The sequence below is a fragment of the Castor canadensis genome, chromosome 2 (genome assembly GCF_047511655.1).
Source record: "Castor canadensis chromosome 2, mCasCan1.hap1v2, whole genome shotgun sequence".
NCBI lineage: Eukaryota > Metazoa > Chordata > Mammalia > Rodentia > Castoridae > Castor > Castor canadensis.
Window position 1 is genome coordinate 41,418,060 of NC_133387.1, and position 23,570 is coordinate 41,441,629.

At 34.7% G+C, this 23,570-nt stretch overlaps 1 protein-coding gene across 1 annotated transcript in view; it reads left to right on the forward strand.

The window, feature by feature from the left end:
- Positions 1-23,570, forward strand: part of Thsd7a (thrombospondin type 1 domain containing 7A) — a 398,347-nt gene that overhangs the window by 347,158 nt on the left and 27,619 nt on the right. Inside the window, exons 14-19 of the mRNA XM_074064652.1 lie at positions 5,534-5,712; positions 8,086-8,091; positions 9,805-9,938; positions 14,382-14,535; positions 19,394-19,538; positions 20,807-20,922. Of these exons, the coding sequence (XP_073920753.1) occupies positions 5,534-5,712; positions 8,086-8,091; positions 9,805-9,938; positions 14,382-14,535; positions 19,394-19,538; positions 20,807-20,922 (734 nt within the window). The remainder of the gene's footprint in view (positions 1-5,533; positions 5,713-8,085; positions 8,092-9,804; positions 9,939-14,381; positions 14,536-19,393; positions 19,539-20,806; positions 20,923-23,570) is intronic.

A 23,570-nucleotide genomic window follows, 5' to 3' on the forward strand; every position in this document is an offset into this window, starting at 1 on the left:
TGTATACCTTTCTCCTCAGTAACATAATGTGAATTACTTTAAAGTTACACATGTTAAATCTCACTAAAGATGTAATAGTTAAGCAGATAAAGTGGAAAGAAAACACTAACATTTACCTCTTACTCTGTGAAGTAGTGATAAGAAACATCACATGATTCTGTTTTCAGTTACCATTAGTGAATAATAAAAGATTAGAGGTTTTCTTTTTTAAAAGATTTGTTAGGATATATTCATTGTATAGGGGGGATAGAGGTTTAGATTTGACAGTCATAACTTTTCAAGGTGGAACAATGTGATTTTTCTAGAAATATTTCAACAACTTACTATTTTTGAATAGTGTCCTTTTACCAAAGTCATATATATGGAATGATTGGGATTTTTGTGAAATACATTGTACTTTCACAAATATTTTTAAATTATTTTGTAACAGGATTTCATTGACTTGGAAATGACTTCAGAAATTATTACAATATAATTCCATTTATTAAGCTATTACTATTAAGACAAATTATTACTGCCCACTCAGGAGCTATTTTAGGTATTTCATACTATTTTAAACAAGTGTATATACTGGCTATGGTTTAGTAAAAAAGAATGAGATTGTAGTGTTTCAACTCAAAATAGTCAGGGGCTTATTCCCCTACCTTAATCATAATTAAACTCAAAGTATGACATCTACGTTGATCACTTTAATTTATTTGAAGAATAGCTGTGTAGACATTATATATAGCACTCCTTCAATTCTTTGTGGGAATTTCCTCTGTATCATTAGTAATACCAAAGAAGCCTTTTTCAAAATCAGAAATACATTCAGAACAACACTGCTATCTTCTTTCCATCTTCAATATTGCATAGTGATGAAACCCCACCTAGCACATCTGCCCTCCAGAAGATTATCTGGAACAATCCCCCAGTTTTGGAAACTCTTTCATTACGTTCCACTCTTCACACCAAATTTATGATCCTATATTTTAAAATTCTTTTACACTTCACGTACAATAAGGTGATATAGTACCCTCTGACACATCAGTTTCTCTCCCAGGAATATACTCAACAAAAATACATACCTACATTTACCAAAACACATGCTCTAGCATGATCATGGCAGCACTATAAATATTAGCCCCATATTGAAAACTATCTAAATACTCACCAACAATAGAATGAATAAATAAGCCTTAGTATATTCACACAGTAGTATGCTATACATCAATTAGAATAAAAAGTTTTCACCAACAAACAGCAATATGGATGAATGTGACATTACAATGCAGAATGAAAAAAGGATAGCACAAATGAGCATACAGTGTTAGTTAGCTTTTCATCACTGGGCAAAATACCTGAGAGAACAACTTAAGGAAGAGAAGATTTATTTTGCTCATGTTTTCAGAGGTTATAGACCACGGTCAGCTAGCTCCTTTATTTCCTGTCTTTAGTAAGGAAAATTATTATCATGGCAGAAGGGTGTGGTGGAGCAGAGCTGCTCACAGCATGGCAGCTGAGAAGAAAAAACAAAGAGAGAGAGAGAAAGGATTCAGGGTATATATGCTTCATACATTAATACATTAATCAATAGGTTAATCAATTGATGAAGCCAAAGCCTTCATGATCCAGTTACCTCTTAATGATCAGATGTACCAGTTAGAGACCAAGACCTCAACACATAAGCCTTTGGAGACCACTTCATATCAAACCATAACCTGCTATATGACTCAATTTAAATAATCTCTGATGAAACTATATTCTACATTGTGAGAAGTCAGAATAGTGTTTAATCAGAAAAAGCAGTGATTGTAAAGGAACACAAAGAGGGATTCTAGAGTGTTAACTTCATGAGTGTGTTCAGTGAACTTTACAAAATGAAAAGTGTATTCTTGTGTATAAAGACTATGACAAAATGGTCATGACAAAAGGTTCAAAACCCATGATGCATATCTTTAACAAACTATATAAGTAGATAATATATAGATAGTTTTGCCTCAAATCTATTTCTCTTCTTGGTTTTAGTGATTCTTCCTGGGTCTTACAACAGTGTTCCCTAACTTCAGTCTCACACACTTATTTACATACAAATGAGCATAAGTAAAACTAGTGAAGCCTGAGTAAACTCTATGGTTTGTATCACTGCCGATATCTTGGTCAAAATTATGCTCTAGTTATCACCAAGGGAACTGGAGAAAATGTACAAAGAGTCTTGCTCTGTTATTTCTTACAATTACGTGTGAAGCTATAATTATCTTGATAAAATTTCAATTTTTATAAAGGAGAACTGAATAAACACAAGAAAATATATTAATTTAAAAAATTAGATCCGCAGATGATCCCCTCTTGGGGAGGGGGTTCAGTGGGAGCTTGTACTTTTGACAAATCTTAAGTAAGTTATGATTAGGCAAGTCTAGGAAATACTGTATGATAAATTGGCTAGCGTTTAGTACTATTTCAGTTTAGGAGAGTTTGGGCATAAGTTCACAGGTTAAACTTGCCATTTTGGTTTAAAAGTGGTCTGATTTCCCTAAAATTACTCAATATTTGTTTTCTACTTTTTAAATCTACTTTGAGCATAAGGAATAAAATACTTAGGAATAAATTCACCAAAGAAAGTTCAAGAAATCATTGAAAGAAATGAGGAAGACCTAATAAATGGAAGGAAATCCCATGCACGTGGATTGTTAAAATGACAGTACCTTCAGGTTCATCAACAGATTTGAGGCATCTCCTATCAAAATCCAAACTGGCCCAGGAGTGACTATTTCTTAAAGACAATAAATATTGTTTGAAAACATGAACATAATTTCATTGTTTGCATGAAGATCTAAGTATAGCTATATCATAATTTAATTTACTTCCAAATATTTATATTCAGATTGTTTTTAAGTTTTGCGATTGTAAATGTTGTGATGAACGCCTTTATACATAAAGTTTATATTGCTGATAACTTTCAAAGATAAGTTACTAGCAAAGTTACCACTTCAAAAAGTATGGATATTTTTAATTTTTTTGATATATTGTACTAAATAGATTTTCAGAAAGATTGTACCAATTTACAATTGTACCAGTGAATAGTCCTAATAGTCTCAATGTTTTTATGTCCCTTGCCAAAATTGGAAAGAGGATACTGTCTCTCATCTTTTATTATTACAGATTTCATAGAGGTGAAAAAAATTTCCTATCTACCTTCCCTCAGAAATTGAAGAGCTGATTCCAAAATGTGTATGCAAATATAATGGATCCAAAATACCCAAAACTATCTTGAAAAATAACAAAATAGAAAGACTCACACTTCCTGATTTAAAAAATTACTACAAAGTTAATAGTAGTCAAGTGATATGGTCATATCATGATCCCAGACATGGAGAGTCCATCAATAAACTCTTACATCTGCAGCCAATTTCCAGGAAGGACACCAAAACAGTTCAGTGGGGGAAAGAATGATCTTTTCAACAAACAGGACCATGATAACAGAACTACATAACCTAATAGACAAAGACCACTTCCTGTCACGAGACTGATAGCATCAACCACAGGGGGGAAAATAGAAGTTGAATCTTTACCTTTTATGAAGAATACCTAAATTAAAATTAAAATCATGAAATTCTCAGAAGAAAAGAGATGTAAAGCTTTGTGGCATTGGATTATAAAACCAAAGCCCAAGCAACCAAAGAAAAAGTAAACTGGGCTCTATTAACATTTAAAACTGTTCTTTTGTGAATACTAAAATAACAAAGGCACCAACAAGTTTGACAAGAATTCGTAAAAATTTTAACATTCATTCTTAGCTGGTGGAATGTAAAATGGTGTAGTAACTTTGGGAAACAGTTTGACATTTTTCTGAAAAGTTGAATACTGTACAGAACTGCATTATATACAATCCTATATTCTGAGCAATGCAGTATATACTGCATTATATACTGAGCAATTCCATTCTCAGGTATACGTAGCCAAAGGAATTAAACTCCTATGTCCACACAAACTTGTATACAAATGTTGATAGGAGAATTATACATAACAAACAAAATGTAGAAGTAACTGAAATGTGGAAGTTAACTGATGGGTGGTTAAACAAAAGTGGTAGATCTATTGTGATAGAATATTATTCAGTCATTAAAAAGATGAAGTTCTGGTAGATGCTAGAATGTAGATGAACTCTGGAAACATTAGTGAAAGAAGTCAATCACAAAACCCCACACAATATTTGATTTGATTTCATTTATATGAAATGCCCAAAATAGGCAATTTGACTGAGACAGAGAATAGATTAGGTGGCTGGCTAATGGGATAAGGAAGGGGAAATAGGTATTGACTGTCTATAAGTACAAGGCTTCTTTGAGAGGATAATAAAAATTATCTAAAATTAGATGGTGGTGATAATTGTACATCTCAGCAAATATACTGAAAATTGAAACATGATCTGATTTATCTGGTATATGGATTTGATCTCCAGTTTTTAAAAAAACCTACCCAGCATTCTCCAGTATAAGTTGTTTACATTATAGTCATTTTCTAAACCAAGTCTCTGCCACTGATGTAAATGGTAAGACAGATTGAGTTTTGTGCCAGGAATAACCTCTTTCCACAGTCAGTCTTACAGAGGGAGGAAACTAGGCATTTGAATCTTGACCAGAGGAATTTTGTTTTTTCCACTTATTTGTCTTGAGAACAATAGGCATAATTTGATATTGTAACATGCCACGTTGATAGTGGAGGACTATTCAAGGAAAATACTGCCACTTCCCAAAGCAAATCTGTAAACTATTAATTTAGCTGACTGTGTGATTTGATGGAATGAGTACTGGACTAGACCTCAGAAAACCTTTCCCCATCTTACTGTGTGACTTTGGACTTGTCAGTTATCTCTGCATTTTTCTTCTTATCTGGCCACTAAATATTCACACCTACACAATTCATTTATAAGATTTTCAAAGAACTAAATGGATACAAGATTTGAAGGTGCTTTGAAATTGACAGAAGTGTAAAAATAATGTGCCATTATTTATTTAACATCCTTCATTTTTCTTCTTCAGATTTGATTTTCAAAGATGGGGAAATATAAGGCGCTAAGTTAAATGGTTTCTTCTGGATACTGATTGAGAGGAACTGGCTGTTCTTGAGGAAGAATGTTGTATGGACTCAAAAACCTGCCCTTGGGTGACATTAACTGATAGGGCTTTACAGAAAACTACATTATGATTTTTTTAATGTACTGTTCTGGCAACCCAAGAATGATATGACAGGCAGACAGGTTATTGTCAATTAAACAAGAGCTGTCAGAAAGTCAGAAACGTTGAAATATGGTGGCCATGAATCCTAAGCATATCATCTGGCAGCTGCTCCACTGTTATTTTAACAGAGGCTCTGTGCAGATGTGTCATTTTCCTGCAGAATTGCATTTAAGTCCCTAACAACGGAGACATCTCTGCATTTGCATGCTGCTGCCAAGTCAAATGTGGACCTTCCAAATGAGCTGGGATGGTGGGTGGGAGTAGGGAAGTGGCATATGCAGGAGATGCTTCTTGTCCCATTGTCCTCCACTCAGGTTACATCGAAGAGGCCTGCATCATCCCCTGCCCCTCAGACTGCAAGCTCAGTGAGTGGTCCAACTGGTCACGCTGCAGCAAGTCCTGTGGAAGTGGTGTGAAGGTTCGCTCTAAGTGGCTGCGAGAAAAACCATATAATGGAGGAAGACCTTGCCCCAAATTGGACCATGTCAACCAGGTATTTTCCTATCATTGAGTGTGTGAAGATATTGTATAGATTTACAGTGACCTATTATTTATCTCCAAAATAGAAAGGAGTAAATAATAACTCCTAAGTAAGAAATCATATCCATTTTACCATTAGAATGTTAGAGTAAATTACATGTACCTTATTAAATCCAAAATTAGGACCATTATTTCTGAATTCTCTGGAGATTCAGTCCCTTCAAGTGTATGAATATGGTTTTAATTCAGTGGAGAGAAAAATGGACACCTATCTTTGAAATAATGTCAAGTTATTTAATCTGTCATAAAATTGTATCTGACTTGTGTGATGAGATTGTGTCATTTTTTGAGTTTCCCTAGACTTTCAGAAAAGACATCTCAATTACCAACTACTTAAGTTCAAATCAAAGAAAGTATAAAGGTATGAGGGGGTCTAGAATTAGGAAAAATGTACTGTGTATTCATTTAAATTTGTTTGGTGTAAAATAAGTTAAGGAAAAAGAAATATGAAGAAAGTCTCAAAATCACTGAACTATGTGAACAATTTAGTCATTGGCCTTTTAAAATTTTGTTTGGACATTTATTAAAGTTTGAATGCACATGTCATTAACTGCCATCAATAGTTGTTGTTTGTATTCTATTAGAAATAAAAAGTAAAATGTGACTAATTTAAATATAATTTATCAGACAATTATGTTTGACCTACATGTAAATTGAGAATGAAGCTCATATAATATGTGCAGGTGTTAAGTTGTATATTTGAATTTAAGTTAAAATCAAATGAATCAACTCTTTACATATGCAGAAATGTTTCTTACATTACATACACTGTGATTTTAATCTCCAAACGCACTGCTCACCAGTACACGTACTTTCCTTCCCAATTAACCTGCGTTTGTTGATAATCATAGAAGCACACTGTAGAAAAAACAGAAGGAGCTTTTGAATAGAGTAAATAAAGAAGATGACAGTGTGGAATTAAATTCCATTAGAAGTATTCTCAAGGAATCTTGATTTTTCCCATGTTGCTGAATTTATTCTTTAAATTCACTTGTGGATAAAATACTCCACTGCCGCCATCTACCGGTCAGTAGGCTTTGTTTCATTGAGCATTTTGCATTTCAAAGATGCTAGTGAATAATTTGCAAAGCAGAAAATTCAGTTCCACAACTCTAATTATCTAAATGAGAAACAGAATAACTGACCTCAAATATTTATAATACAAACAAGTCTTTTTCTACAAGTTTTGAAACCTTGAGTTTCCTATAGCATATTTAAATTTTAATAAATTATGTCTACAGTCTCAAATAAAAAGAAATTCTACACATGCTCTTACCCAGTTCACTTTAGTGTTCATTTGTGTGCACATGCGCTAGTCACATATGCAAATGAAATAAGCTGTGTTTACTTCAGCATTTTCTTTTGTATTGTATCTGTAAAGGTTCAAGACCTTGTGCAAAGTTGTCTTTGGTATGAAAATTCTTTATCCTATAACTATTTCTCTGTCACTTTGCATTTCAATATAATCTGGTGCAGAATTTTTTAAATTGTTGTTCTGGGTAGGGATACATTGTGACATTTACAAAAGTTCTTACAATATATCAAATATATTGTACTTGGATTCACCCCCTCCACCATTCTCCTTTGAAAGGAACGTTTCTGTCCTTATTCTCAGCTTGCTGGAAGTATAGAAAAAGCTTAATGACTGAAAATTCAAAATTAAAACAAGAAATAATAGATTTTTGAACATTTGATTGTAAGCATGAGTATGTCACATAAGTGCCTACACATTTACATATTAAAAATATTTAAGAAAAACAATGTGCAAAGTTTTGTTAATATTGAAAATTATAAATCATACAGATTTTTACTACAAATATAGTTTCATCAATAAAATATATTTTATTGAGGCTCCATTTTCCAGTTGAAGAAGCAAATTATCAAATCCTCATTTCCTACAAAACAGATGGATTGATTAAGATGGGTTGATGGATAGATGGATCTATAGATACATAGATATAAAAATAGTCTACCTGGATCACGTTATTTATAGACATATATCACCCAGTTTTCTGAGATTTCCTCATCCTGTTCATTTAATCTTTTCCTTGGTTGTGGTGTTTCCAATACTCATTAGTTTTCAGCAATATAAGTGGTTGAATTTTCTCTCCTGAAATCTACGGAAAGTGGTTCCGTTCTTCATAAAAAATAAGCTTTTATGTGTATGTGTGGGTTGTGTATGTGTGTGTGTGTGTGTGTGTGTGTGTGTGTTTGGATACATATATACATATAGTACTTGAAACTTAGAACCCGAGTTCTTGTCATACTGACATTTTCGCCCATATTTTGTCTCCACTTTCTGCATTCCTGTTGAACACTACTCCAGGCACAGGTAAGAATTCTTAAGTCCCTTGGTTCTTCATAGAGTTTTTTTTTTTTTATTCCAGATTTCTAAGAATATATTTCCTTTCCTGCTCTTGTCTTCTACGCTTTGCCAGAAGAAAATACCACATTTTCTATTGAAAAAATTTTTCTTCTAGCTATTCCCTTTTTATCCCTAGCATAGTAACTCCCGTCTCCTCACTTTAATACGAGGCCCTGAGAGGAAGGCGTTCTCAGCTTCTTTAGTTCTCCCCTTTTACCTTGAGAGACAATAATGCTCCTTACTATGCTTTTCAGAAAGAGAGGGACAGGTGCAGGTGGGCCGGAAATAGGTGGGTGGAGGTTACGCTGAACCAATTTGTATTCACTCTAACATAGGAAATTAAAATGAAAGCCATCAATGTTTAGGAAGAACAGTTCTCTTCAATTTCCCCCTTCCTCTGGAGTTGTAGAGTACTGATAATAACCATGTGGTAACAGCCCTATTCTAGTACTGCATCTAGATATGAATGTGCTCCCTTGTGGCAATAACTATAGTATCTTATTACAACAGGGAATTTTTTGTTGTTGCTGTTCTTTTTTGGGATAGGGCCTCCCTATTCACTCTCCTTAGGGTGGGTTTTAGTCCACTATAATTTGCACAAATGAATAGCTCCAAAGGGCTACTTCAGTCTGTTTCCTAGAATTAGTTAAATAAAACATTCATATGCTCTACTGTGGGTATATAAAATGGGAAGTACAGTTGGTCTTTCATAAATCATGAAAATATTTGAAAAGATTTTTCTTTAATGGTTGTGTCAGTGTTATTGCAGTACATTATGGTACATTTATTTCCTTTGTTTGTTTATTTTTCTTATTGAGAAAACAGCATAATTGGTCCAATGTCCTAAAATCCCTGAAAGTAAACTTAACACCTCACACATGGGGCTGAAAACCTTTATGGACTTCGACCACAGACAATTTGCTTTGTTTTCCTGATTTTTTTTTTCATTTTTCTTTTATTATTCATATGTGCATACAAGGCTTGGTTCATTTCTCCCCCCTGCCCCCACCTCCTCCCTTACCACCCACTCCACCCCCTCCTGCTCCCCCCCTCAATACCCAGCAGAAACTATTTTGCCCTTATCTCTAATTTTGTTGTAGAGAGAGTATAAGCAATAATAGGAAGGAACAAGGGGTTTTGCTGGTTGAGATAAGGATAGCTATACAGGGCATTGACTCACATTGATTTCCTGTGCGTGGGTGTTACCTTCTAGGTTAATTCTTTTTGATCTAACCTTTTCTCTAGTTCCTGGTCCCCTTTTCCTATTGGCCTCAGTTGCTTTAAGGTATCTGATTGAGGCTGTAGCTGTGAAGCATCTGAGACCAATTTCAGACCTTGCTTCCAAACCCTACATAATTAAGAACTAGTTTTAAGATGCAGACATTTCATATTAGTTGTCTTTTAATTTAGTTTTCCTGTATGAAAAAACAAAAAGTATAAATTCTCATTACTATACATATATATCAGGAAAGCAGACCAAATTATATTTCTTTGGAAAGCAGCTCTGTTTATAAAACTCATTTCATTCATTTATTTGGCAAATTTCCATTGAGTATCTAACATATGAGCACCCTGGCTAACTATTGAAAACATACCAAACTATGGAGAAAAAAACAAAAAACAGATGGCACAGACTTTCCTCAGATTCCCTGAGATCATCAATGACCATGTGTGTTTCAGGTATATGAGGTCGTCCCATGCCACAGTGACTGCAACCAATACATATGGGTCACAGAGCCATGGAGTGTCTGCAAAGTGACCTTTGTGAATATGCGGGAAAACTGTGGAGAGGGCGTGCAAACCCGAAAAGTGAGGTAAGGCCAAGTCTAACTACACAGAAAGGCAAGATGCATAACCATCTCCCAATTTCACATGTGCACTCACTCTTCTCCAGTCTCCCATGTAAAACTGGCTTTTAGTTTTGTATTTAGGCACTATAGGTTCATGGCAACTCTAAGAGGATCTGTTTCAAGCAGCAATTTGTCATATTATGGTTTGCTGACTTAAAAAGCTTCACAACACTCCTGAAGAGAAGGAAAAGCATATTGAAAGCAGGCTGAACTAATGCAGATTTTCTACCCTAACAGTTTTTTCTTAAGGGCCAAATGTATTTCTAAGCACATTTTTAAACAGTCTGTTTTAAACTCATGGCTGGGTAATTTTTTAGTGTTCTTATCTCATCTAAAGCGCCTTCCCTGAGCCCCCTGGCTGGCTGTTGCCTCTCACTTGTTCTTCTATAGTCATGCAGTTCAGTAGGGTAGCTACTAGCCAAATGTGGCTAGTCCAATTCCAGTTGAAACTAAAGAAAATTAAGAAAGTTTAAAATGTTCTTCGACACTAGCTATTATTTCAAGTGCTTCATAACCATATGAAGCTATTCTGTTGGACGGCACAGACGTAGAAAATTCCCATCAACTGTGAAAATTACTGAGCAGCGTTGCTCAGGACAGCACATACATCTCCCCATTGTTTCAAAAAGATCCATTTACATACTTCGCACCTTTATAGAACATCGTATTTCTCCAAACAACAACCCTATCATATGTATAGGAGTTCCCTAATGCATAACAGAAGCTCAGTACACACTACATTTTCCATACATCTGCCCTTAACAGTTCTAGAACCCTATGAAACAAGTGTGTGAGGTTTTATCATCTCCTTTTTATAGATTACAGTACAAAGTTCTAAGTAACTTACTAGAAACACCCAGAGTTTGAATTCAAACCCAAATCTCATGTCACTGTCTTTACCTATACCAGCTTCTAACATGTCATGAAGTGCATTGTTACCTGTAACCTAACTTTTCATGGATTTAAGATTGGTATTTCTTGATCTGTTTCAGTAGGACGGTAGAACATCTAAAAACTTGCATTATAAAATTTTTGCACATAAAACTAATTGCAACTGTTTCTAAAAATATATATTTTTTTCCAAAAGCCCATCTGAACTCTAAATTTACTATTCTCTGAGGAACTTAAAAGTAGACTGGAGATAAAAAGGTAGGAAGGTAATCAGCAGGTAGGAAAACAAAGGAAAAAGACAGAGATTCTGTTTTCTACTATTCTCCTTCCAAATTAAATTTTTTCTTCAAAATTTGGACATACTTATATTAAGAATTTGATTGAGTTGGTTGTTTAATTATCAGTGTTTATATATATATATATATATATATAAAGAAGTACTATTTTTTCAACTTTCCCTTTAACTGTCTTTGCATATGCTGCTTCTTTTTGTTTTGTAAACTGATATTCTCAACATTTCCAAATGCAACTTGAGACAAAGTAACTTTTCCAATCAATATATTTATTGAGTAAACATCTTTGATGCAAATAAAGAAAGGAGAAGGTCAGTATTGATTGAGATCTCTGATCATGTAATAATGTTTCTGTTTGTTACTGATTGAGTAATTGCACTTCTCTAACTTTAGCCTCTGCTAATTAAGGTCAAGATGTCCTGCTTAAATGCAAATGTAGGGTGACATTTCAGGATAGATAAGTCTATAAAAGAGCAGATTTAAGCTTTTTTCTGTTAGGATGATATGGCAAATCAAGGGATGGGTTGTGGAAGTGGTTTGGCCTAGTAGGAAAAGGATGTTCCTCCTGCCTCTTGGGGCTTGGGATGAACCCAGGGCTTTCAGCATGCTAAGAAAGGGAAAGGGTATTTTTAAGAAATTGGCAGCTCATGACAACAATAAAAAACAGATTAATTACTGTTACTATTACTTTTGATTTCCCTACAGGCAGTATCCCCCATATGGCCTCACTGCCATGGGCCTCAGGGCCCTCTCTTTATACTTGAGACTTGGTCCTACATTATGTATTTCTAATACAGTTCAGTTTTTTCACATCATAATTCTTGGCCCTTGGATTAAAGAAACACTAAGACTTTAAAGAAAACAAATGAATTTAGAAAGCTTTTCTTTGTGAAAGATATTTGAAATTAATCCAAAAATCTATTTAGTGTTGTAGAATTATAAAAAAAATTGTTAATGTCAATGAAGTACAAGAATGTAAAACTGGTTCTGTTTGGGGGATGGTCCTAGCGGGACGGAGAGTGAACTGAGAAGGTAAAGGAGGGTGAATATGGTCAATGTACTTTATATACGTATATGAAGCTAGAATATTTAATCCTGTTGAAATCATTTTAAGTACGGGGGAGGGGAATGAGAGGAGATGGGTGGAGATGAACCTAACCAAGGTACATTGTAAGCATATATGGAAATGTCACAGTGAAACCCTCCCTCTCCCCCGTACAACTAGTATATACTAATAAAAATAAATAATAAAAAAATTTTAAAAACAAAAGTGAAAAAAAAAGACAAAAGCAAAAACAAAAGAATCCTTTATAAGGGGTTTTTATTTTCCTCTTTGTGCAACCTCCACTCCCAGTTTCCTTCCCTACTATAGGTTTGGTACTGTGTATGTATTATCAGTACATTAAAAAACTGTTAATGTCAAATAAAACCTATTAGTAAGTAAACTTTGCCATTTTAGTAAATGAAAATTTATCTTTAAAATGATAATCTGTTTAAAAATAAAGTCTGAGGAACTGACAGAGTGGCTTAAGGAGTAGAGCTCCTACCTAGCAAGCATGAGGCCCTGAGTTTAAACCCCAAATCCTAGTACTACAAAAAAAAAAAAAGAAATAGAAATAAAGTCTGTTAAGAGTGATTATCTTTGAATGATGAATTATGTGAGTTTCTACTACTTTAAATTTCCTTAAATAAATATGTTACTTGTATATCAGAAAAGCTTTTGAAAATGAAGTTTTATGCATATGACAGCTTCGTAGAGCATTGGACATCTGTTCTTAACTGGGATCAATAGTCAATTTTACAAGTTAATCCTTATGTAGATGTATTAGTACCTGCCATGAATGTGATCTTAGCATCAAATCTGACTTTTGAACATGAAAATGCATTTTCTGCCCATGACTTCTGCAAGCTGCTGTCAAAAGAACATTTTAAACTACTATTAAAAGTAGGATGTTTTCCTGTAAAACTAAAATTCTCCCAAAGAGAATTATAATTTGATTTTTCAACAATGAAATCATACAAATATCTACCTTTCCATGTTCCTATGGTTGCTTTTTGTATATTTACTTACTATACAAAAATGCAGAGGTAGGTACTTGCATGGATATTCTTTTCAGGCTTCAAATCCAGTTAAGACATGAACAATGACACAGTTTCCAGGCCTTTGAATGTATCCCACAGAAAAAGGACATTTCTCTTTAATTCAGCACCATGGTATAGAAACTTGACACTGCAAGTAAATTTGTGGATATGCAATGACCCTACCAATTTTAAGTCTCTGAGAAAAGTTGGGATTCCAAGAGTAATGGTCATGTAATTCAAATGACTGTTGAAAACACTGTAAAGACTGAGAGGCTTAAATGCCCAAGATGTCCTTTTCATCTCCTTTGGGAAATTCTCTTCCCAAACCCATTAATATGGTTGCCTTTTCCCATGCAATAGATAAGGGATAAAGATTTTCTCTTCCATTACTAAAATGCACTGAGATTATTAACTATGGTAAAAGTGAGCCACATTAACTTCGTAAGACATAAGAGCCCTTCATGACTTCTTACAGTAGAATAACTTGGAATGCAAGGTTTAGATTCATTCAGTTACAAAGAAAACTAACAAAAAAATTAAGATACAGGAAGAGCTAAATAACCACACATAGAGAATATGTGCTATTTTGATTGTCTTTTCACTTCTGGCTTTCTTTTTGAGTTAACAGTAGATGGCAAGTTAAAATTACTTTTTTTAAATGGATAAATGCCTCTAGTTATCTTTGAAAACACTTCATGAACCCTCTCATATAGATATTACAGTGAACCCAATTTTCCACCATATTTGAATTAACTCCACTATTTTTATTAGAAGAAAATGCAGTATGTGCCCAAACTGCAATATCTCTGAATCTCTTTGAACCACTTCTCATTAGTTCTTGCCTCATGTGAGGGAGGCAAGGGGAGTGTAAATGACTCCCCTTGCAGAAGAAACTCACTTGAAATGCAGAGTTTATACATATATATGGAGGCTGTTACACTAAAATATTATGACCATGCATGTAACCATATATTTTTAAATCATAAAGAAGTACTAAATATTTAAAGAAGAATGTTATTCATTAGATACAAAGTTTTCTGCCCTAAGCCCATGATGGTGTCTTAAGGAGATCCCCTATCCTATGAGTTGGCCATTATTCTAGTTGTACAAGTTCCTTCATTGGTGGGTTTGTTTCTTCTAGATGCATGCAGAATACTGCAGATGGCCCTTCAGAACCTGTGGAAGATTACCTCTGTGACCCAGAAGAGATGCCCTTGGGCTCTAGAGAGTGCAAATTACCATGCCCTGAGGACTGTGTGATATCTGAATGGGGTCCATGGAGCCGATGTGCTTTGGTGAGATTATTAACCACTTTATTAATTTGGAGTTTGCTTAATTTCTTACCACTAAAGCTTTAAAGATATTAAGAAAAAAGTAATTTCACTGTATAACTCTATTTGTGTGCCATATTTACAAAAGTGAGGTATATTTTCATGGCCAGTTCATTCTATGACTACACCATTTAAAGTTACTTTATTTCCTCTCACACTAAAACAGCTTGACCCCTTGCAAGTCTTTTGCTCCTTCTCCACCCATGCTCCTAACCCAGCACATGATGCCATCAATTTCTTCACAAATACACAGCATGTAAAAAAAAAAAAAAAACCTGCAGCAGTGATAATGATTGACTTTAGAGAAAAAGAGAAAAGAATGATGCTCCAGAGAAGGTACTGTAATGGTTTCAGCTTATTGTCATCCCTTGCTTTTTGTCCAGTCCATTTTATTTCAGTGGTAGGAATAATATTTCACACAGCAGGGTAGCAACACTAAACAGCAGAAGAAACTAAGTAGAAAAGAAATCTGTGCATCAATGAATCTCTTCCCACACACTGACTCTGTGTTGCTTTTAGCCTGGAAGGCCAGCTGAGAGTACCAAATCACACCAAGCTTGTAGATTTTCATAGTAGGAGTGTCTTTTCCATGGGCCTCCTGGAAGGGAGATGTTTGAAACAGCCCTGCATACTTAGGTAAGAAATCTGGCTTGCCCTTGGGCATTTCAAAAACAGTATCAAAGGCTCAAGAAAGTTTCAAAGAGAAGTTTATAGTGAGTGTCTTCCAAGGAGAGATGGCTTTTCCATCTCAGTGTTGACATTGTTAAAGATGCTGACTGGCAACCAACTGATAGAGCACAAGCAAAACAAGGGTACAGATTAAAATGAAGAATTAACTGTTTCACAAGACCATGCAATGAGTTTCTATTTAAATTTCACAGCATTAGCCTTGAAGTTATGGCAGATAGTTAGACTACAATCTACAGTGTCTAACTATGTTTATAAATGTGAGTTCTTATTATCACACACTCTGTTGCAAAAAAAAAACCCCAAAAAAAACCTAGGCTGCATTTTTTTTTAAATTTCTACCTCCTCCCCTCATTCCCAGAATTGTTTCAGCAGGTATCATTTACATACAAGTGTACACAGTAGTGCACTATGTTCACCTTCCCATACCCTTTCCCCTTCCTACTGGTACAAACTGCCCCCCAAACTGTTCCACCCTCTTGTTCCCCAACCTTGTCAACAACAACAAAAAAATGACATTTTTGTTTAAGATAGCTTATACAGGGACTTTCATATGTATATATATATATATACATATATATATATATATATATATATTAACCTGAATTGGTTCATCTCCTCTATTTTTCTTCTTTCTACCTTAGTGCCATTTTTATGGTGATTTCCACAGGTTTAAAAATTTTATATTCATTCTTATATAGAGAATACATCAACCATATTCATATTCTTAATTGCATTTACCCTCCCTCTCTCATATCTGATCTTCCCTTAGTGTTACCTGTTTTTCCTAATATTGCTGTAATTGTATTAGGTCTATATTCTACATATGAGAGAAAACATGTGACTTTTGGCCTCTGAACCTGGCTAACTTCACCTAAGATGTTCTCCAGTTCCATCTATTTACTTGCAAATGACAAAATTTCATTTTTCTTTGTGGCTAAATAAAATTCTACTGTATATAAGTACCACATTTTCTTAATCCATTCATCAGTAGTGGGGCATCTTGACTGTTTCCATAGCTTAGCTATTATGACTAACACTGCAATAAACATGGATGTGCAGGTGACTTTATTGTAACCTGACCTACATTCCTTCGGGTATATCCCTAAGAATGGTACTGCTGGATAATATGGCAGTTCTATTCTTAGTTATTTGAGAAACCTGCATACTGTTTTCCACAGTGGTTGTGCTAATTTACATTCCCACCATCAGTGGGAATGTAAGAAACCCTTACATAGGGTTCCTTTTCCCCCACATCCTCACCAATATTTGTTGTTGTTTGTGTTTTTGATGATAGCTATTCTAACAGGAGTGAGGTGGAATCTTAGTGTGGTTTGACTTGCATTTCCTCTATGGCCAGGGATGGTGAGCATTTTCTCATGTGCTTTTGGGCCATTTGGATTTCTTCCTTTGAAAAAGCTCTGTTCAGTTCATTTGCCCATTTCTTCACTGGGTCATTGATTTTTTTGGGAGTTTAGTTTTTTGAGCTCCCTGTATATTCTCATTATTAATCCCTTGTCAGATGTATAGCTGGCAAAGATTTTCTCTGATTCTGTGAGCAGCCTCTTCAATCCAGTGACCATTTCTTTTGTTGTACAGGAGCTTTTAAATTTCATGTGGTCCCATTTGTCAATCATTTCTCTTAGTTACTGTGCTTTTTGTGCTCTATTTAGGAAGTCATTGCCTGTGCCTATTACTTCCAGTGTATTCCCCACTCATTCCTACACTAGGTTCAATAATTCAGGTCTTATATTAAGGTCCTTAACCCACTTTGAGTTGATACTTGTTCAGGGTGAAAGATGGGGATCCAGTTTCAGTTTTCTGCATGCAGATATCCAGTTTTCCCAGCAACATTTGGTGAAGAGGTTGTCTTTTCTCCTTTGTCAAAAATTATGTAGGCATACCTGCATGGATTCATATCTGCTTCTTTTATTCTGTTCCACTGGTCTTCATATCTGTTTTTGTGTCAGTACCATGCTGTTTTCATTGCTATGGCTCTGTAGTATAGTTTGAAGTCAGGTATTGTGATACTTCAAGCATTGCTCTTTTTGTTCAGAATTGCCTTGCCTATTCACAGACTTTTGTGCTTCCAAATGAACTTTAGGGTTGATTTTTCAATTTCTGTGATGAATGTCATTGGGATTTTGATGGAGATTACATTGAACATATAGATTGCTTTGGGCAATATTGCCATTTTCACTATGTTGATCCTACAAATCCATGAGCATAGAGATCTTTCCATCTTCTGTAGTCTTCCTCAGTTTCTTTCTTCAGTGGTTTATTGTTTTTCTTGTAGAGGTCCTTCACATCCTTTGTTAATTCCTAAGTATTTTTTTGAGACTCTTGTAAATGGAATTATTTTCCTATATTCTTTCTCAGTCTGCTCATTATAGTGTATAGTAAGGCTACTGATTTTTGTAAATTGATTTTATAACCTGCTACTTTTCTAAAGCTGTTTACAACGCTTAGGATTTTTTTGGTGTTTTTTTGGGTTTTTTAGGTATAAGACCATCTGCAAATAGTTTGACTTGTTCCTTTCCAATTTGTATTCCTTTTATTTCTTCTCCTGTCTTATTGCTCTTGCTAGGAATTCTAAGATTATGTTGAATAAGAGTGGAGAGAGTGGACACCCTTGTCTTGTTCTTGACTGTAGAGGAAATGGTTTCAGTTTTTCCCCATTAATTATGATGTTGGCTATAGGCTTGTCATATATACCTTGGCTGCTTCTTAAACTCGTTATCAAGAATTCTAACAGTAGGAAACACTGAACTGGAACTATTTCCATTTGCTTTCTGTTTAAAATAATCAAGAATAATCATCTTAGAAAAATAATTGAGGCTGTACCTTGTATAAAAGACTGTTGGTGAAACATATTTTGTGTTCTCGAGTATTTGCCAGTAAAAATGTTTGGAATGAGAATAAAACACAGTCAGTTGAATGGTTGTACTTCGTAAACTTTTTTATTTTTAGTTCATCTATTTCATCACTCAAGTCTTCATTAAATAAATACTGATTAAATACTTTCTCCCAGGAACTATGTTAGGTGTGGAGAACATATATATATATATAATATATATATAATATATATAATATATATATATAATGATATAAATCTTTCAATGCACTCACACTGTAGACAGAAGCAAGGCCAATATGTAATTCATAGCTCAAAAAACAGTGTTATTCTGGTGCTTTGGCTAAGGTACAATGGAAGCAGAGGAGGAGAGAGCAATCATTTTAGGTCTAAAAAGGTCGAAGGAGGCTTGTCCCTAGCAACTCGTTCTTAGAAAACAAATGTTTTAGACCTGGCATGGAGGTTCACGCCTGTAATCCTGGCTTGTCAGGAGACAGAAATTGGGAGGATTGCAGTTAGAGACCAACCCCAGCAAAAAGGTAGTGAGACACCATCTCAATCAATGACTAGTTGCTATGACTCTCATTTGTCATCCCAATTATGTGGAAATGCAAGACCTTATTCAAAAAATAATGAAAGCAAAAAAGGGTTAGGTCATGGCTCAAGTGGTAGAGCATCTACTTAGCAAGCATGAGGCCCTGAGTTCAAACCTAGCATAGCCAAAAAAAAAAAAAAAAAGAGAGAGAGAGAAAGCAACCAAATCCTTTAAGAAGCCAGTCTTCTTAGATGCTAAATTGTATGCATGCCTAGGTATGAATTAGGAAAACAAATTCATTAATATCTAGATAATTATTTAAAATTACTCTTAAAATGTTTTTGTAGGTCAAAGAGACTGTGTATGTGTGTGTTTGTGTGTGTGTGTGTGTGTGTTTGTGTATGTAGGTGTTTACATACATACAAATCTATGTATATGCATGTATGCATTCTTCAAGGATGAACATGGCTGATATGCTTATGGTTATACAGTGTGAGGTGATGTGTATATTAGTATTTGAAACATATAATCTTCTGCAGTTTATAGCTAGATAGGACATTAGAATCTCAGCTAACACTGTCATTTTGTACCTGAAAAATGTACCTGAAGCATTATGAGGTTAACTGGCTGTTCAAGATAACCAATGGCACAAGTGTTCTAACTCCTGCTTTAGTGCTCTCTGTGATGTGCTTGCTGATGTGTGGCTGAGAGTTCACCTTTCTGAGAGTGGTGTTGTTCCTTATAAGCCTTGCAATCAAAGCAGTTTGAGGCAGAGGTCAGCTGATCCCATCAGACAACCTGCTGACGAAGGAAGAGCCTGCCCCAACACTGTCCAGAAGGAACCCTGCAACTTGAATAAAAACTGCTACCACTATGATTATAATGTAACAGGTAAGTGGATCATCAGTTCTTCGTGGAGTTAAAAGCCAAATCCCATGTATGCCAGCTCTGAAGCATCAGCACAGGCAATTTCCTTTTGTGTGCTATTTGAACATGTAGCTTATTCTCCCAGATAGCAAATAGCAGAAATACTTATCTATTTTTTAATAAACATCAAGATATGGAAAACAAAAATATCACAGACATGGGCCCTTAAAGTAGGTTGTGAGTACTCTCAGTGATCCTGCTTAAGACATCCTCTCACTTTGGAAAGGTATAAATAAAAGAAATATTTTCACCACAGGTAACAGATTTATTAAAAGATTTCTTTCTTTTTCAGAGTATTTTAATTGTTATATCTACTGAGGCAACAATTCTTGGACTGTGTGGGTAGTTTATGAACATAATTAGTTTGGTGTAAAAGTGTCAGCAGTCTTAAATAGATGAACATTTTTCAGAAAAGTGTGCTTTATACATTTCTCTAATTTCCTAAAAGTTCATTTAATATCATGGAGGCAAATGCATCAAGAAAATATTTCACTGGTTCATATGATTCGGCACAACATCAAAGCTGACTTTGTTGATTTTTCCCAAGTAATTTCCACACTGAAACAAGCTCGAAATTGTACAGACACATGACAGTCATATTTGCTTTTTGCTTCTTTTGGTTTTTCTCTTCTTTCATGACACAAAGGAAATCAAAGTTCTCTGGGACATGCTGTGTTAGCCTGGAGAAAAAGATAAAAGAATGATTTTTGAAAGGGCATAAAATAAGAGAATTAAATAAATATGCCCAAAGTTATTTTTGAAGTAAATAAGCTTGTGTTTTACAGCATTCTAAATATGGACAATAAATGAAGTACATAGTGTTTTATTTGACTATAATTAAACAAATTACTGTCTCTTAAAATTATGGTTATTTTGCTAAAGAGACATAATGCTAAAATTTTAATTTCTACTTTTATTAGGAAAAATGTTTTCAAATGACATTGATCTGTAAGCTGAAGCCATTTTTATAGTATCACCAAACGGCCAGCTATCAAGATTGTCAAGTAGACATCTGCCTTGAAGAGTTATCCCTGCAGCTATGTGCAACCCCAGCAATTCCACTGGACTCCTGATATGTTCAAAGCTGGGGCCCATATGCTCTACATGTGGGATGATTGATTGAGGGCTTAGGAAGCAGTTGTGAATTAAGTATGGAATTCAGGTCATCAGAGTTTCATTTGAAATCTGTTTCATGCATAGCCTTCTGTTCTGATGGGCTCCCTTCCTTTCAGACTGGAGTACATGTCAGCTGAGTGAGAAGGCTGTTTGTGGAAATGGCATTAAAACAAGGATGTTGGATTGTGTTCGCAGCGATGGCAAGTCAGTTGACCTGAAATATTGTGAAGAGGTGGGTGGGTTGCTGTATTATATCTTGTGAGTAAATTCTTCCTTAATAATTTCAATTCACATTGAGCCAAGTGACCTGTGCTCCATGCAGTTCGTAGCCAGCAGATGTTTTGTAGCACTATTCACAGGCTGTTCAGTACTCTCTTAGAGAGAAACAGTATCCAACACTCCTCTGATTTCCACATATAATTTCCTGTATTTTGTACTGCTTAGAGCCCAAAGGTATGCTAATTTGCCTATTCCAAAAGAAATGCAAGGGAAACAATAAGTAATCAAGGTGAATAAAATCAATAAATCTTAATCAGACTACTCATCGTCTTTTGTAATTCCAATGTGAATTTCGTGGAGTGTCTGGGACACCTGCCAAGACCCATCATTTACTCTCTCTGTTGCTAAATGTGGATTGCATTTGGTTTGATAGGAGATTTTGATATTAGGATGTAATGCCCAGCTGTGAGAGCCCAAGTCCTCAGGTCTGAATAAGAGACCTTGAATTCAAAAAAAGTAATTAAGTCTGTCATTATTATCTTTTAGATACAGAGAATTGTAACTTATTATTAATTCTCCAATGAAAGTGGTATCACCATTCCTAGATATGACCTTCAAAAAAGTGAGGAAGCACAGTTGTTGACCTTTCTTAGTTTTCATAAATCTGCATTTCATGTTGCAGTAATTTTATCTGAATTCCATACCAAAAAGGCACACATTCCTAACAAGTTTGACTCCTTGTGCTGATGAAGTCCACTGTCTCATATTCAACCCAAAATTAGCAGGAGCCTCCATAAACCTGAAGTAGACTAACAGTTTATGTAACCTCACTGAGAGTTCAGCAGACACAGTCCCCACAAATTACATCTACTCATACCTGGGGTTATTATAAGCCCACAGAAAATTGCCCCAATTCCTAGGGGAAAAATATAGCTGGAAATATTTTAATCCACTTGATATCTGTATCAATTGCTCCTACCTTAACTTCCTTACATTTCGGTCTATGGTAGCAGAATTCTCAGATTTGCTGGGAACATCAAATTATTTAGTTAGTAAATACCTCCTTACTATGGTCTTACAATAGAACTTACATCTGTTCATACCTTAGATTTAAATAATTTGAATTTCAATCTTGAATCATCATCCTGGTTTTAAAAATCATAAAAATAACAACATTGAAGCAATGTGAACATTATAAAAATAACATTAGCGTGAATGAAGATTATTATTGTCATACTCTGGCTGGAGAGCGTTCTGTGATCTACTTTTAGCTGATGAATATGGCCCTGCTTTGCAAATGCACACATAAATGCCATCATGGACCAGAATAAAATATAAATTTATATAAATATAAATTTGAGCTGAACCCAAATCATACAAGACTAATTTTAAACTATTTCATATGACTATAAGACAAATGTATAAATTGATTTCCTATGTAAAATATGAGTAAAGCCTGAGAAATAATTGATTTTGATTATCTCACAGCACAGGTAAATTTACCCTTAAGTGAAAGTATTACACTATTTGAATACTGCAATGGTGATTAGGGATTGGAATCCTTCCATGCCAGCACACACTGTATTCAGGAAGAACAGTACAACTCTCTGTGGGCATTGGATTAAACTGCTCATTTCATCCATTCCAATGTCTCTAAGAAAACTAGGCTATCTTTGTAAACAATGGACTGATTGCCTACCTACTAGTTCACATGTAAACCCTGCATTCGGTACAACAGCAGTAGGTAACTCTTGCTGCTTTTCTAATGGCCACAAAGAAAGATGTCATTACTGTCCAACAAAGAGGAAAATTTGGGTTAGACCCACCTAGCAGTTATGTAGTAATTTTTCTTTGGTGTTTTGAGATATTTACTCACCTGATACCTAGTCATTAGTTTCTCCTTTCATTTTCTTTGAACTCTGAAAAAATTTATTTTAATTTACTATGTTTAGATAGATGAATGGGTGAATAGATAATAGGTAGTTAGACAAACTGATAGGTCAATAGACGGATAGTGAGGAGAGTAAAAAAGATATTGTAAATGTAAGAGAAAACGTCATAGAAGGTTAAAATTCCTAATTAGTCGCAATTCAGATTATCTATAAACAGATACCCTCTTTCTCTACTAAAATAAGTAGGTCAGTGATAGTTTAATTCTATGATTCAAACTGTCTTCATGGTACTCTTATCTACCTGAAATGTAATATATTATTTCATCCTATCGCCTCAAAATTCCTATCTCTAACCTCCCATGACTTTAAAAAACCTTCATAAGGCTTTAATTAAGTGGTATGGTAAAGCAAAAAAAAGAAAAAAAAATCCATCCCAAATACTCAGGTCTGTCAAGTATTTAGAGTGCCAACCAAAGAAAGCAGAATGCAAAGCAGTGATCTAAAGTCTCTCAGTGTATAACTTAGAAGCAATGCTTGAAACACAGCATAATGTTTCAGAAAAATTTTCTCTTTTTAGCTCCTTCTACTGTGTAATTAGAAAATGTACAATTCCAAGACTTACTAATAAAAATGTTTACTTTCCTAACTACCTCCTAAATTTTCCTGTTTCAATGCTACTTTGTACAGTAGAGCTTTTTAAATGCTAGAATAACAGTATATCAATTTGAAACATTTTAAAGTAGAATATGTAAATGATAAGAAACAGAAT